This window comes from Pteropus vampyrus, unplaced genomic scaffold (genome assembly GCF_000151845.1).
Source record: "Pteropus vampyrus isolate Shadow unplaced genomic scaffold, Pvam_2.0 Scaffold15, whole genome shotgun sequence".
Classification (NCBI taxonomy): Eukaryota; Metazoa; Chordata; class Mammalia; order Chiroptera; family Pteropodidae; genus Pteropus; species Pteropus vampyrus.
This window is the reverse complement of record NW_011888796.1, coordinates 389,850-400,241: the sequence shown is the minus strand read 5'-3', so window position 1 is coordinate 400,241 and position 10,392 is coordinate 389,850. Positions and strand designations below refer to the sequence as shown.

Genomic DNA, 10,392 nt, shown 5'->3' with positions numbered 1-10,392 from the left:
GTTTCTTAGTGTTCTTACTATAACTAACCCACCAGTCTGTGTTATGGGTAGAAAATTCAATGCTCAACAAGGAGAGTCCTCTAACGTGCAACTTTAAATCGCAAGCACTAAGAGGGTCAGAGATGGCCAGATATTTTTGCAAAGCTGAGTTTCTTTTACCCAGTACTCTTTGGGGCATCTTTAAAAAATTTAGATAAAAAAGAAATGTAAGTTGTCTTAGGGTATCTTTTTGCGAGCGATAGCGATGAACTGAACTTTATGGCATAGGTGAAGCGAACTTCATCTACAGCTGAACCTCCAGGGCCGGGGACGGGACAGCCGCGCCCATGCCAGTTCCCGCCCCTTGGCCCCGCCCACCGCGGGCGATGGTCGCTCTAGCGGTCACGGTGAAAAGGCCCCCAGCCCCACGGACACTTGCATCCTCAGATCCAAGGGGGCGGTGCCATGGGCGGTCCCGGAAGTGACGCAAAGGCGCGCCCTCCATTTTGTGGAACGCCGGATCAGCTAAGTGCGTCAGTTGTGGACAGACGTAGGCGAGTTGTGTCCTGGTCTGCGGGGAGGTAGAGGACTCCGTCGCAGACTACGGACCTCTCTTGGGTCTCAGCTGCCAAAGATCCTGTCCGGTAGGTGAGTGACTCACTTTGAGGGAATGGCTTCTCGGATCGAGGCTTCTTCATGGCCACTCAGATCGCGAGTGGCCAGGGCTGCTCTCTTTGCGGAGGACGGCGTCCAATGAGCGCAGTTTACTCGAGGTGGGCGCTGGGGCACGTCTCCCTTTGGGTGTTGTGAAGGTGGAAGGGCGGTCGTGGTTATGGTCGTTTTTCCACAGGGGTTGTGCACCTCTCCCGGCCTATTCACTAGCCGAACCCCTCGAGTGGTGGGCCGAGAGCTTTGCTCGGGGTGTGGTTCGGGCTCTCTGCGGGCGGGCACCGTGACTCCGGAACAGGGGAGTCGGGGGAGGGGGAAGGGAGTTTGGCTCGCGCGGCTCTCCCCTCGGCTGGCTCCACCGCCGCCATTTTGTGGCTGCCTAGCGTCCGCCCGTGGCCGTCTGCGCAGGCGCGGCCGTGGCGTCGCGAGAATCCGGCTTCCACCCGCTGTGACGCTCCTGGGAGGCGGCGAAGCGCTCGGCCCGTCGCCATTGGGCTGGCCTTGCGGAGGGCGGGGCCGGCTCCACCCGCACTTCTCGGCCTTTCCTAACTGCGGCAGATGGGAGGGGGCCAGAAGAGCCGGGGAGAGTGAGGCTGCGCAGTTCCAGAGGCGGCAGTGGGCGTTGCGGTTGCTGCGTTCTGGGCCCAGGGAAGGATCGTGTTGGGAGCCGAGTTTTAATTTTGTCTGCAAGGGACCTGGCCTAATAAGAGGCACTCTTGGCAATCTTGTTTATAACATCACCCGGTAAACATTTTATTTTATGTCGTTTATGTTTTTGACCCCTTGACCAGGCATTCCTGTCATTCACTTGTATTGTCTCGATTGAATTATTTGCTGACAGGGAATACTAGCCGGGCGTCATGAGTGGCTGTCGGGTATTCATCGGGAGGCTAAATCCAGCGGCCAGGGAGAAAGACGTGGAAAGGTTCTTCAAGGGGTATGGACGAATAAGAGATATCGATCTGAAGAGAGGCTTTGGTTTTGTGGTAAGTATTAAGAACTGGTTGAATTGTTAAGTTGGTAAAGATTTTGATAAGCCACGTTTTCGGTCTTATTGAGTCGAGGTAGATTCTCTTCAGAAAATATCCTTAAAGCAGTGAAATTTAAGGAACAAAAGAACCTCACTGATGGCTGGAGGGAAACTGCTCCTGGTCACTTTTCAGTTATGGCACTGTCATTGAGATACTGCACTCATTCTGTTACATGTTTTTAGTGCTCTTAGTATGTTGTAGAATACACTTTTAAAGTTGTTTAAGCATTGTATTTATTTCATGCTTATATTTTAGGAATTTGAAGATCCCAGGGATGCTGACGATGCTGTATATGAACTTGATGGAAAAGAACTTTGCAGTGAAAGGTGAAATTTTACTTTTAGTTTTATAAGTTTGTGTCATAAACTAGAGCAGACTAGATCTGTTGGGATATTTTTTTAAGTAGATCTCTTATATAGCCTATGTGGATAATGAAGGCTTTTCTTCCCTTCCTGTAGGGTTACTATTGAACATGCTCGGGCTCGATCTCGAGGTGGCAGAGGTAGAGGACGCTACTCTGATCGTTTTAGTAGTCGCAGACCTCGAAATGATAGACGGTATGTGGTGGATGGTGGATGGCTGCTTTGAACAGTCATTATTGCAGGAGTAGTTAATGATTTAAGAGCCATTATCAATAAGTGATTCCGGTATTATATGGTCATCTCTCATTCCTATATCAATTCACTATTTCTGATAAGTCTGTAATGAGTTGTAATTCAGAAACTGTTAAAGTTATTTGACTCATCTGATTGCTTAAACTTGGTCACAGTTGACAAAAGTACACATTGCTGCATTTCTTTTATTGTGAATACTCTCTTTCTCAGAAATGCTCCTCCTGTAAGAACAGAAAATCGGCTTATAGTTGAAAATTTATCTTCAAGAGTCAGCTGGCAGGTTTGTTAAAATTCAGTTTTGAGATATTTTAATTGTGGCTTTTTAAAAATTTAATGGGTAGCTAATGTTTTATTGATATTTTATTAAAAGTAGTTTTATTTTTAATTAAATTAATGGATTTAATTGTAATTTTAAAATTTTAATTAAACGTAACTGGGGGATATTTCAAACTTTTAATATTAGTGATCAAATGTTAATGTTTTGAGGATATTTTTTCTTGTTTTCGAAATCAATTTTAACCAAATATTAAACCCTTTATTTGCCAGCCTATCTGTGTCGTTGGCCTTATGACGAGGAGTGCCTGTGGGTTATCCTAATCGTTGTCTTGGTCACTCTTGGTTGGGCCTGGTTGACTTTGCCAGTCAGCTCCTACAGTGATCAATTGGCCACCTCTAGATCTGTGTTTGCCGGTCTAGACGTAATCCGGGCACATACTTGAAGTGCCAGGTTGCAGCAATCCCAGAACGCTGATAACGTGATCTGATCCCTAAGTTGAGAGCTGCCTTCCTGTAACGCTTCCGAATAAGAGGTCCTGGTCGAAAAGAGTTGAAAGATACGAAATTAGGTGGTCGTTGGTCGTTGGAATCCTGATCGCAGTAAAGTGTCCTTGGTAACTGCACAAGAGTAGAACATGTCTGCATCCGCCAGTAGTCTGCTAATAGGGAGGGCTGTGCGATTAAAGGCTTCCATCGATTGGGTAGTGTCCTTCAAGTGGGTGGCGAAGAGCCAGTCGGGCATATGTCATGAAGGTTTCTTCGACCGATTAACGGTTTGCTGCTTGACTAGCCTAGGGAAATAATGATAAAGGTAAAGTAAACTTTTTTAATGACATATGGGGCACAAAATAACTGGTGTCTTGTAAATGTTCTGTTTTTAAATATAAAATCTCTATTTTAGTCTTTTAAAATATGTACTGTTTCTTTTTGTTTTGTTTTTGTTTTGTTTTTTGTTTTTCTTTCGTATCGAGCTTAGTATAGACTAATACTACTTAATGCTAAAATCTGATTTCTTTTAGCATTTTGCTTAAAAGCAATATGCTATTTGTTTATTTCGTGCCCTGAGATAAATTTTGAATTCTGATAGAATACAAGTGTGGTAAATGCCATGTTTGTACTTTATCTAACATCTTCTCTTTCAGTAGTCTTGTTTTTATACTATGTAGTTGTTTGTGTGTCAAGTTTCCTTTTCTTCGCTTAACACAATTATCTTGTGTTAAGGATCTTAAAGATTTCATGAGACAAGCTGGGGAAGTAACCTTTGCGGATGCACATCGACCTAAATTAAATGAAGGGTGAGTATGTACTGAAGATTCTAAGAGCCTTTTGAAATATCTTGGAAATTTTACTGTTTTCGAGTACTTAAAGTCTGCACATACTTAAATGCATTGGTTCTCAATCAGGGATGAGTTTGTTTCCCAGGGATTATTGGCAATGTCTGGAGACCTTTTTAGTTGTCGTAACTGGTTGAGGGTGTTGCTGGCATCTTGTGGATATAGTAGGCCAGGGGTGCTGCTTAAAATTCTACAATACACAGGAACGCCCCCCCACAGCAAAGAATTGTCTGGCTTAAAATGTTAGCAGTTTGAAGGTTGGGAAACCTTGCTCTAATGCGTTATCCATCGAGAGTTAACATTCTTGATACGGCAATAGCAAAATGAGGATAGAGAAGGCACTTAGTCTAGATTTTGATAGTTTGTGAGATGTATATAACTTGTAAGATGTATATAACTTCGAAAAACATTTTTTTTGTAGGGTGGTTGAGTTCGCCTCTTATGGTGATTTAAAGAATGCTATTGAAAAACTTTCTGGAAAGGAAATAAATGGGAGAAAAATCAAATTAATTGAAGGCAGCAAAAGGCACAGGTATCTCTTTAATATTTTCCAGTCAGATCTTTTATTTAATGGATTTGTAGGGCCTGCCACTTACGTTTGTTGTTTTTTTTTTTCCCCTTTCTAGTAGGTCACGAAGCAGGTCTCGTTCCCGGACCAGGAGTTCCTCTAGGTCTCGTAGCCGATCTCGCTCTCGGAGTCGCAAGTCTTACAGCCGGTCTAGGAGCAGGAGCCGGAGCCGGAGCAAGTCCCGTTCTGTTAGTAGGTCTCCTGCACCTGAGAAGAGCCAGAAACGTGGTTCTTCAAGTAGATCTAAGTCTCCAGCATCTGTGGATCGCCAGAGGTCCAGGTCTCGGTCCCGGTCCAGGTCCAGATCAGTTGACAGTGGCAATTAAACTGTGAATAACTTGCCCTGGGGGCCTTTTTTAAAAAACACAAAAATTCCCAAACCATACTTGCTAAAAATTCTGGTAAGTATGTGCTTTTCTGGGGAGAAGGGGGGTGGAATTTGGAGGGGGGTTGGGTTGGGCTGGATTATCTTTGTAGATGTGGACCACCAGGGGGTTGTTGAAAACTAATTGTATTAAATTGTCTTTTGATAAGCCTTCTTCTCACATTTTTGTGAATGTCTGAAGTATATAGTTTGTGTATATTGACAGAGCTCTTTTATAACTAAAGCGAATTTAATTTTTTTGTACTAGCAAAAATTTGAACATTTTAGTGCCTGGTTATTCAAATATGTTAATTAAGAATTAGTTTAATGCCTCAATTAAACTAATTAATAGCTTTGGATACTTAAAAGAGCTCTAAATTTGCTTGTACATAGAGGCTTACTGAGTTTTCCTTGTTAGGGTCAAGGGTGTCCTCCCACCTACCCTTTAACAGCTGCCTGGCAAAGACGTTAAAGCAGCTGTTTGTTATTGATAATAAAAGATGATAAAACTGCTTTTCTGTGTCTGTCTGAAGTAAGTATGCTCTTCCTCATCTACGTTCACATTCACAATTCCTTGTAGAGAATCCTGAAGTTTGGTTGGGTTCTTTTTTTTTTTTTAAAAATTTAAATAGTACCTTTGACATTTTCAGGCTACTTAAAAGATGGGCAAAGGTCAGTGAACTGTTCGAAACGATGGCTCACTGTTTATGACAGTTTTCCTCGTATGTGACCCGTGCAGCTTCCCTTCATCACCTAATTTTATTCTTCTGGCATCAGGTTCCTTTTGTAAGAGGTAATGTTTCATCACTATCTTAAAGGTTGTGAAGTTTCGATGGTCAGAGATCATCACATAGGTTTTTTTTTTATCCATGCACATGAATGCTTTAAAGGGATTTCACGTGCTTCTCCTTTTAGTCCTGAGATGTAGATGTGACAACATATGTTAAGGGGAAAACAAAAGTGAAAACTGCTTACGGTTCTACGTCCATCTTTGTTAAGTATTAGAGCCCTTTCCCTGCAGGAAATTAGCTTTATTTTTTACTAGAAATTTTGGAGACTGATTAGACTTGTTCTCTGTTTAGTGTTAGAGTAGATAAATATTTGGCGATTGAATAACATTCACTGAATCTTCAAAACTTTTTACCATATAATATTTTACTGAAGGAAATTCAGGGCCAAAGAGAAGAGGAAGTAAATGGTGGACTGGCATTTCCAAAGTCTAGTTTCAGAATCTCAAAGCCACACTTTTTAGTGTAGACATACCTGCTCTAGAAGCCATGCAAGGGATTTTGAGGAACACTAGAAAGTTTATTTTGGTTTCCCCAGAGTGTGGGGATCAGTTTTGGGGTGGGGGATATTTGGAGGTAGATTTAAAGTATTGGCATGAAGGCTACCTCCCCCTGTGTTGAAGACTAGAACTCGGACCATAAAATTGTGAAGCTGATCCTTTAACATGAGGCTAATTTTAAGGGAGAGTTTATGTGGTATACTACTTGGAGGGCACTGGCATTATTTAAAATGGCAGAATCTAGTTTTATCTTTGCAGTGTATCTCCGAAGGCTGTACAGATGAGCCAAGAAAATGGCTATCAAATGGAGAGAAGCAATTCTTTTCTCTTTGGGCTTTAAAAATGTGTTAATGATATATGTACTTAGTACCAGTAGACTTTCTAAAAAACTTTTTTCCTACTCTTTTTTTTACTCCTAAAATATATGAGGCTTACCATTCTAATATTACAAAAGTTTGTTAAACAGTGAGGCAATAAAAATAAGACCCTTCTTTTGAACAAATGGTAGAGATGATTGGGAGTTGGTTTGAACTAACAAGTTAGCCTAAATTCCCAGATCCAAGACCTCGTAAGGAATGTGGGTGTAAGCCTAAGCAAAGTTTTAAGACAAGCCTTTACGGAGGAGAGAGCAACTTTTGTGCTCTGTATTTATACATTCCTTTCACCTAGTAACTAAGGAAGGTTCGAGGTTAGAAGTTCATTTTTTTAGTGATACATATTTAAAAAGTTTATAGTTGGTGTACAATGCTACATTAGTTTTTAGATGTGCGAAAAGTGATTAGGTACATCTTTGCAATGTCGTAGTCACACTGTCTAGCAATCATCTGTCATGCAGACTTAAAATATTGACCATATTCCCCTCCACCTTTTTCACTGAGGGTAATATAAAGTCCAACCTTCTTTTCCTCAAAAAGCTAAACTTGTGTTTATGTTACTTTGTTTTACCTTAACCAAGTTTCCTAGCAGATGTTATCAGCTAGATATTAGAGAAAATTTGAACAGATATGTCAATATGGATATAATAATATGTAAAAATAATAAATGGTAGACCTTCCACAAATCTGCATTTTTAATAGAGTGTTTGTTAATGGCCCAAATCAGTGATTCTTAGAATTGCTCTGGCACTGGGAATACTGGTAATCCTGGACATACGCCAGACTGATGCCCTTAAATTGTTTTGGTTTGAGTTGTACCTAATTGTATTAAATGACGTGAAAAAAAAATTAGGCATGGTCAGGTGTTTGCAAGTGTTAAAATTAGTTATTTAATCTTTCACCTAATACTTTGCTCGTGAGTGATGTGCGGCACGTTTAAATTTCATTGGAGAAAAAAATTCTAATTTGAGTTTTTTCTTTGAATTGAAAAACGACTCATTTTGGCATTATTTTGTACTCTGAATTTTGAGGGAGTATAGTGTGAACCATTGATATCTAATGAACCGATAGGATTATTAGATTAGTGAAGTAATTTTGTTTTTTGTCCCCTGGATTTTCCTTGTTAAAGTTTTCCCCCTTTAGGGATTGTTTTGTGTAATTGCTTTTGCATTTTATCATGTTGGCTTTTGTATACTTGGTGTCATTTGTGTTTTCAGGAGCTTTAATCCCAATATTGATGTCTAAAGAGAAGGAATAGGACCTGAATTTTTAAGGTTAGGAGGGACTTTCCTATAGCTCTCTAAGCACTTAATTTAGTTACAAAACTTGGAACAGGATTTGGGTATTTGATTTTAGATTTAAAAAGAAAACATTTTTTTGGGAAATTCAGATATAGAGTGCCTTTTAAATGCCTGTCAGGCGCTGTGAGATGCAGGGGCAAAAGGCAATTTTGGTTCCTGTCTTCCCTAGGGTTGTCATTGAATAAGTCTCTTATTTTTCAAATAGATGTCAAATTCTAAGCTGAGGATAGGTGAGGGTTTTAGGGTAGACTCTTTATCCTCCAGGCAAGTTTTGATGATCCTGATAGTTTTTTGCTGGAAATGTTGGAGAAAGACTCAGACACTGCTGGTGTTACTTTACATCTTTCCACTCACTGGTTTACCACACTGGCCCTCTGAATTGCCTTTTCATCTGAATCCAGGCCGCTGGGGGAAGGCTAGGTTGTGCAAGGGGAGCACTCCTCTTTATTTTCCAGAGCTGCTGGAATAATTTCTTCAGTTGTGGCAGCTGTGTAGATTGTTTTATCTGTAAGATTGGAAAGGGTTATAGGTAGGGAAAGAGAATGAGAAAGGAGTTAACACAAAGCTTGCTCAATCTGGAAGATTAAAAGAATACCAATTTATCTGTAGGATGTGCTTTGTTTTTTCTATCTACCCTCTCTCATCTATGATTTAACTGAGGAAATACTTGCCTTCCCTCAACACCTGTAATGGTAATAAAAGATCTAATAAGTTAGAATATTAACTTCACAATTTCATCTCATTTTTTCTACATGCAATACAATAGGAGTTTAAGCGAGGTTGACTTGTATTCTGGGAGTGTTGGGTCAAGAGGAAAGAAGTTTAGGGAAGTCTTTTAAGGTGAAGGTCTACCCCTCCCCCCCTTTGTTCAGTCTACTTTTCCTGGCTACATGGATGTGGTGAGAGGATTTGTGAAGATAGGAGTCAGAGTCTACCTTTCCTATTCTCCCATCTCTACAAGGGTACAGGTGTCAAAATCACAAAAATGACAGTTTTTGCCCTGAGCACTGCTGCTTGGGCGCTTATGGTTGGTTCATTAGCTCTAAAGGAGTAAGTAATTTTCACTTTGTTTGCCAAAGAGGTCTTCTGAAGTGTATTGTGAGTGAAGTTCTTTTTAGGTCTTAAGAGCTAAAGACCCAGAATTAAAGTTATGGCGCTGTGAGGGCACTCCAGACCTTTCTGTGACTAAAGCTGCAAACCTGGGAACCTGGTTTGGTTGGTTTATAAACTTTCCCCTTCATAGTTTTTTGGTAAGCGGGTGGATTCTTCAGTGGGCAGCAGATTTCTCGAGTTGCTCTTGGATAAGCATCGGACTTAAGTTTTTCACAACTCTGCTGTAGTTTTGAACCAAAGCTTTATAAAATGATTCTGAAGTATGGTCACCTTTTTACTGTTTGTTTTTGTTTTTGTTTTTTTATTTGTTTGTTTTTGGCTGCTTGATAACCATTACATGTTAGCTGATTGTAAATCTGCGTTTGTCTGCTATAAGATGATGAATTCTACCAGGGGAAGTTGTATCTTCTAGGGTGTAAATCAGTTCCCATGGTCTTGAAAAGGTCTTGAGGGACCCTCAAGTTTGTGGTAAATAAGAGGCAGGTGAAAGATTTGAGTGATTAAGAATATACTGATGTTTAAAATATAAAATATTGAAATATGTTACTAAGGTTGAGTTTCCTGATTTGGGAGAAAAGAGAATAGGGGATTAAAGTCCACTTTGAGGAAAGGACTCGGCTTTCTCAAGGTTTGATTATATTTTGAAGAGAATGAAATGATGTGAGCCTCTTGGAGAGTAGGTGCTAATTGGCTAGGAAGTTACTAATCCAGTAGTCATCAGATTAAGGTTTAAATAATGTCACACTAGATTATTGTGAAAGTTACTACTTCATAAGTTAAAAATTTTGAATTGTGTAACCAGAGTTTTGGAATCTACCTTTTTTGTATTCAGGGTTATTAGATGGTGTTGTTTTAACCCATTTATCATTTGCCCTGAGAATACTCACCAGTGGTGCTTGTGGCTACAGCATTTACCCTGAGATAGCTCATGGATTATAGTCCTAACCTTCTCCCCAGTATTTTTGCATCACTCTGGTATATTATACCCTTTGGAAACAAATGACATCATTCTGTTTATAGCATAGTTTTTAGTAGTGATGTTTCTATTTACAAAATATAGTAATTCTTGATGACTGGAAATGTCAAATCCTAGAAAATGGAACATTTGTATGTATGATGTTAATGCTGGCAGTGAGCTGCAGTTTTAATTCTAAGTTGGAAAAGGGTTAATATTTCTCCTTATATAGGGAGGGAAGGGATGTCAGTGGTACTGGGGCTCTGACATGGTTCCAGGACATGAGAACCCCGTTCTAAAGTACAAACTTCTTGAACTTTTGTGAATAGGGGCCTTCCACAAAACTAATACCCGACAGCTGTCTGATGACCAGGACAGTTCAGTCCTCATCCTGAGCCCCCTACACATGGTCTCCCTAGTTAAAGCAGCCAGAATCACCCCAGTCCTATGAGAAACTCCATCTGAAACGGAATGCGGTTAATGAAGTAACCTTGGTTCTTTGAGATCCCTACCAATGTTAACGTTC

General features: G+C 40.5%; 2 protein-coding genes across 9 annotated transcripts in view; one reads left to right on the top strand and one right to left on the bottom strand.

Annotated features, from left to right (window-relative positions):
- SRSF5 (serine and arginine rich splicing factor 5) overlaps positions 1–5,349 on the top strand; it is a 6,911-nt gene extending 1,562 nt beyond the window's left edge. For 4 of the 8 annotated variants that reach the window (XM_023526837.1, XM_023526834.1, XM_023526838.1 and 1 more), the window contains exons 3-8: positions 1,935–2,005; positions 2,138–2,236; positions 2,504–2,573; positions 3,791–3,864; positions 4,325–4,435; positions 4,530–5,349. In XM_023526837.1, coding sequence (XP_023382605.1) covers positions 1,935–2,005; positions 2,138–2,236; positions 2,504–2,573; positions 3,791–3,864; positions 4,325–4,435; positions 4,530–4,797 — 693 coding nt within the window. In that variant the 3' untranslated portion in view covers positions 4,798–5,349. Of the gene's footprint in view, positions 1–403; positions 753–789; positions 1,393–1,489; positions 1,635–1,934; positions 2,006–2,137; positions 2,237–2,503; positions 2,574–3,790; positions 3,865–4,324; positions 4,436–4,529 lie in introns of those variants that run through there. The other 4 variants (XM_011383617.2, XM_011383638.2, XM_011383632.2 and 1 more) reach the window with 4 other exon arrangements.
- A 2,865-nt stretch (positions 5,350–8,214) lies between these two features.
- SLC10A1 (solute carrier family 10 member 1) overlaps positions 8,215–10,392 on the bottom strand; it is a 17,876-nt gene continuing 15,698 nt past the window's right edge. Inside the window, 1 exon segment of the mRNA XM_023526757.1 lies at positions 8,215–8,303. Coding sequence (XP_023382525.1) covers positions 8,215–8,303 — 89 coding nt within the window.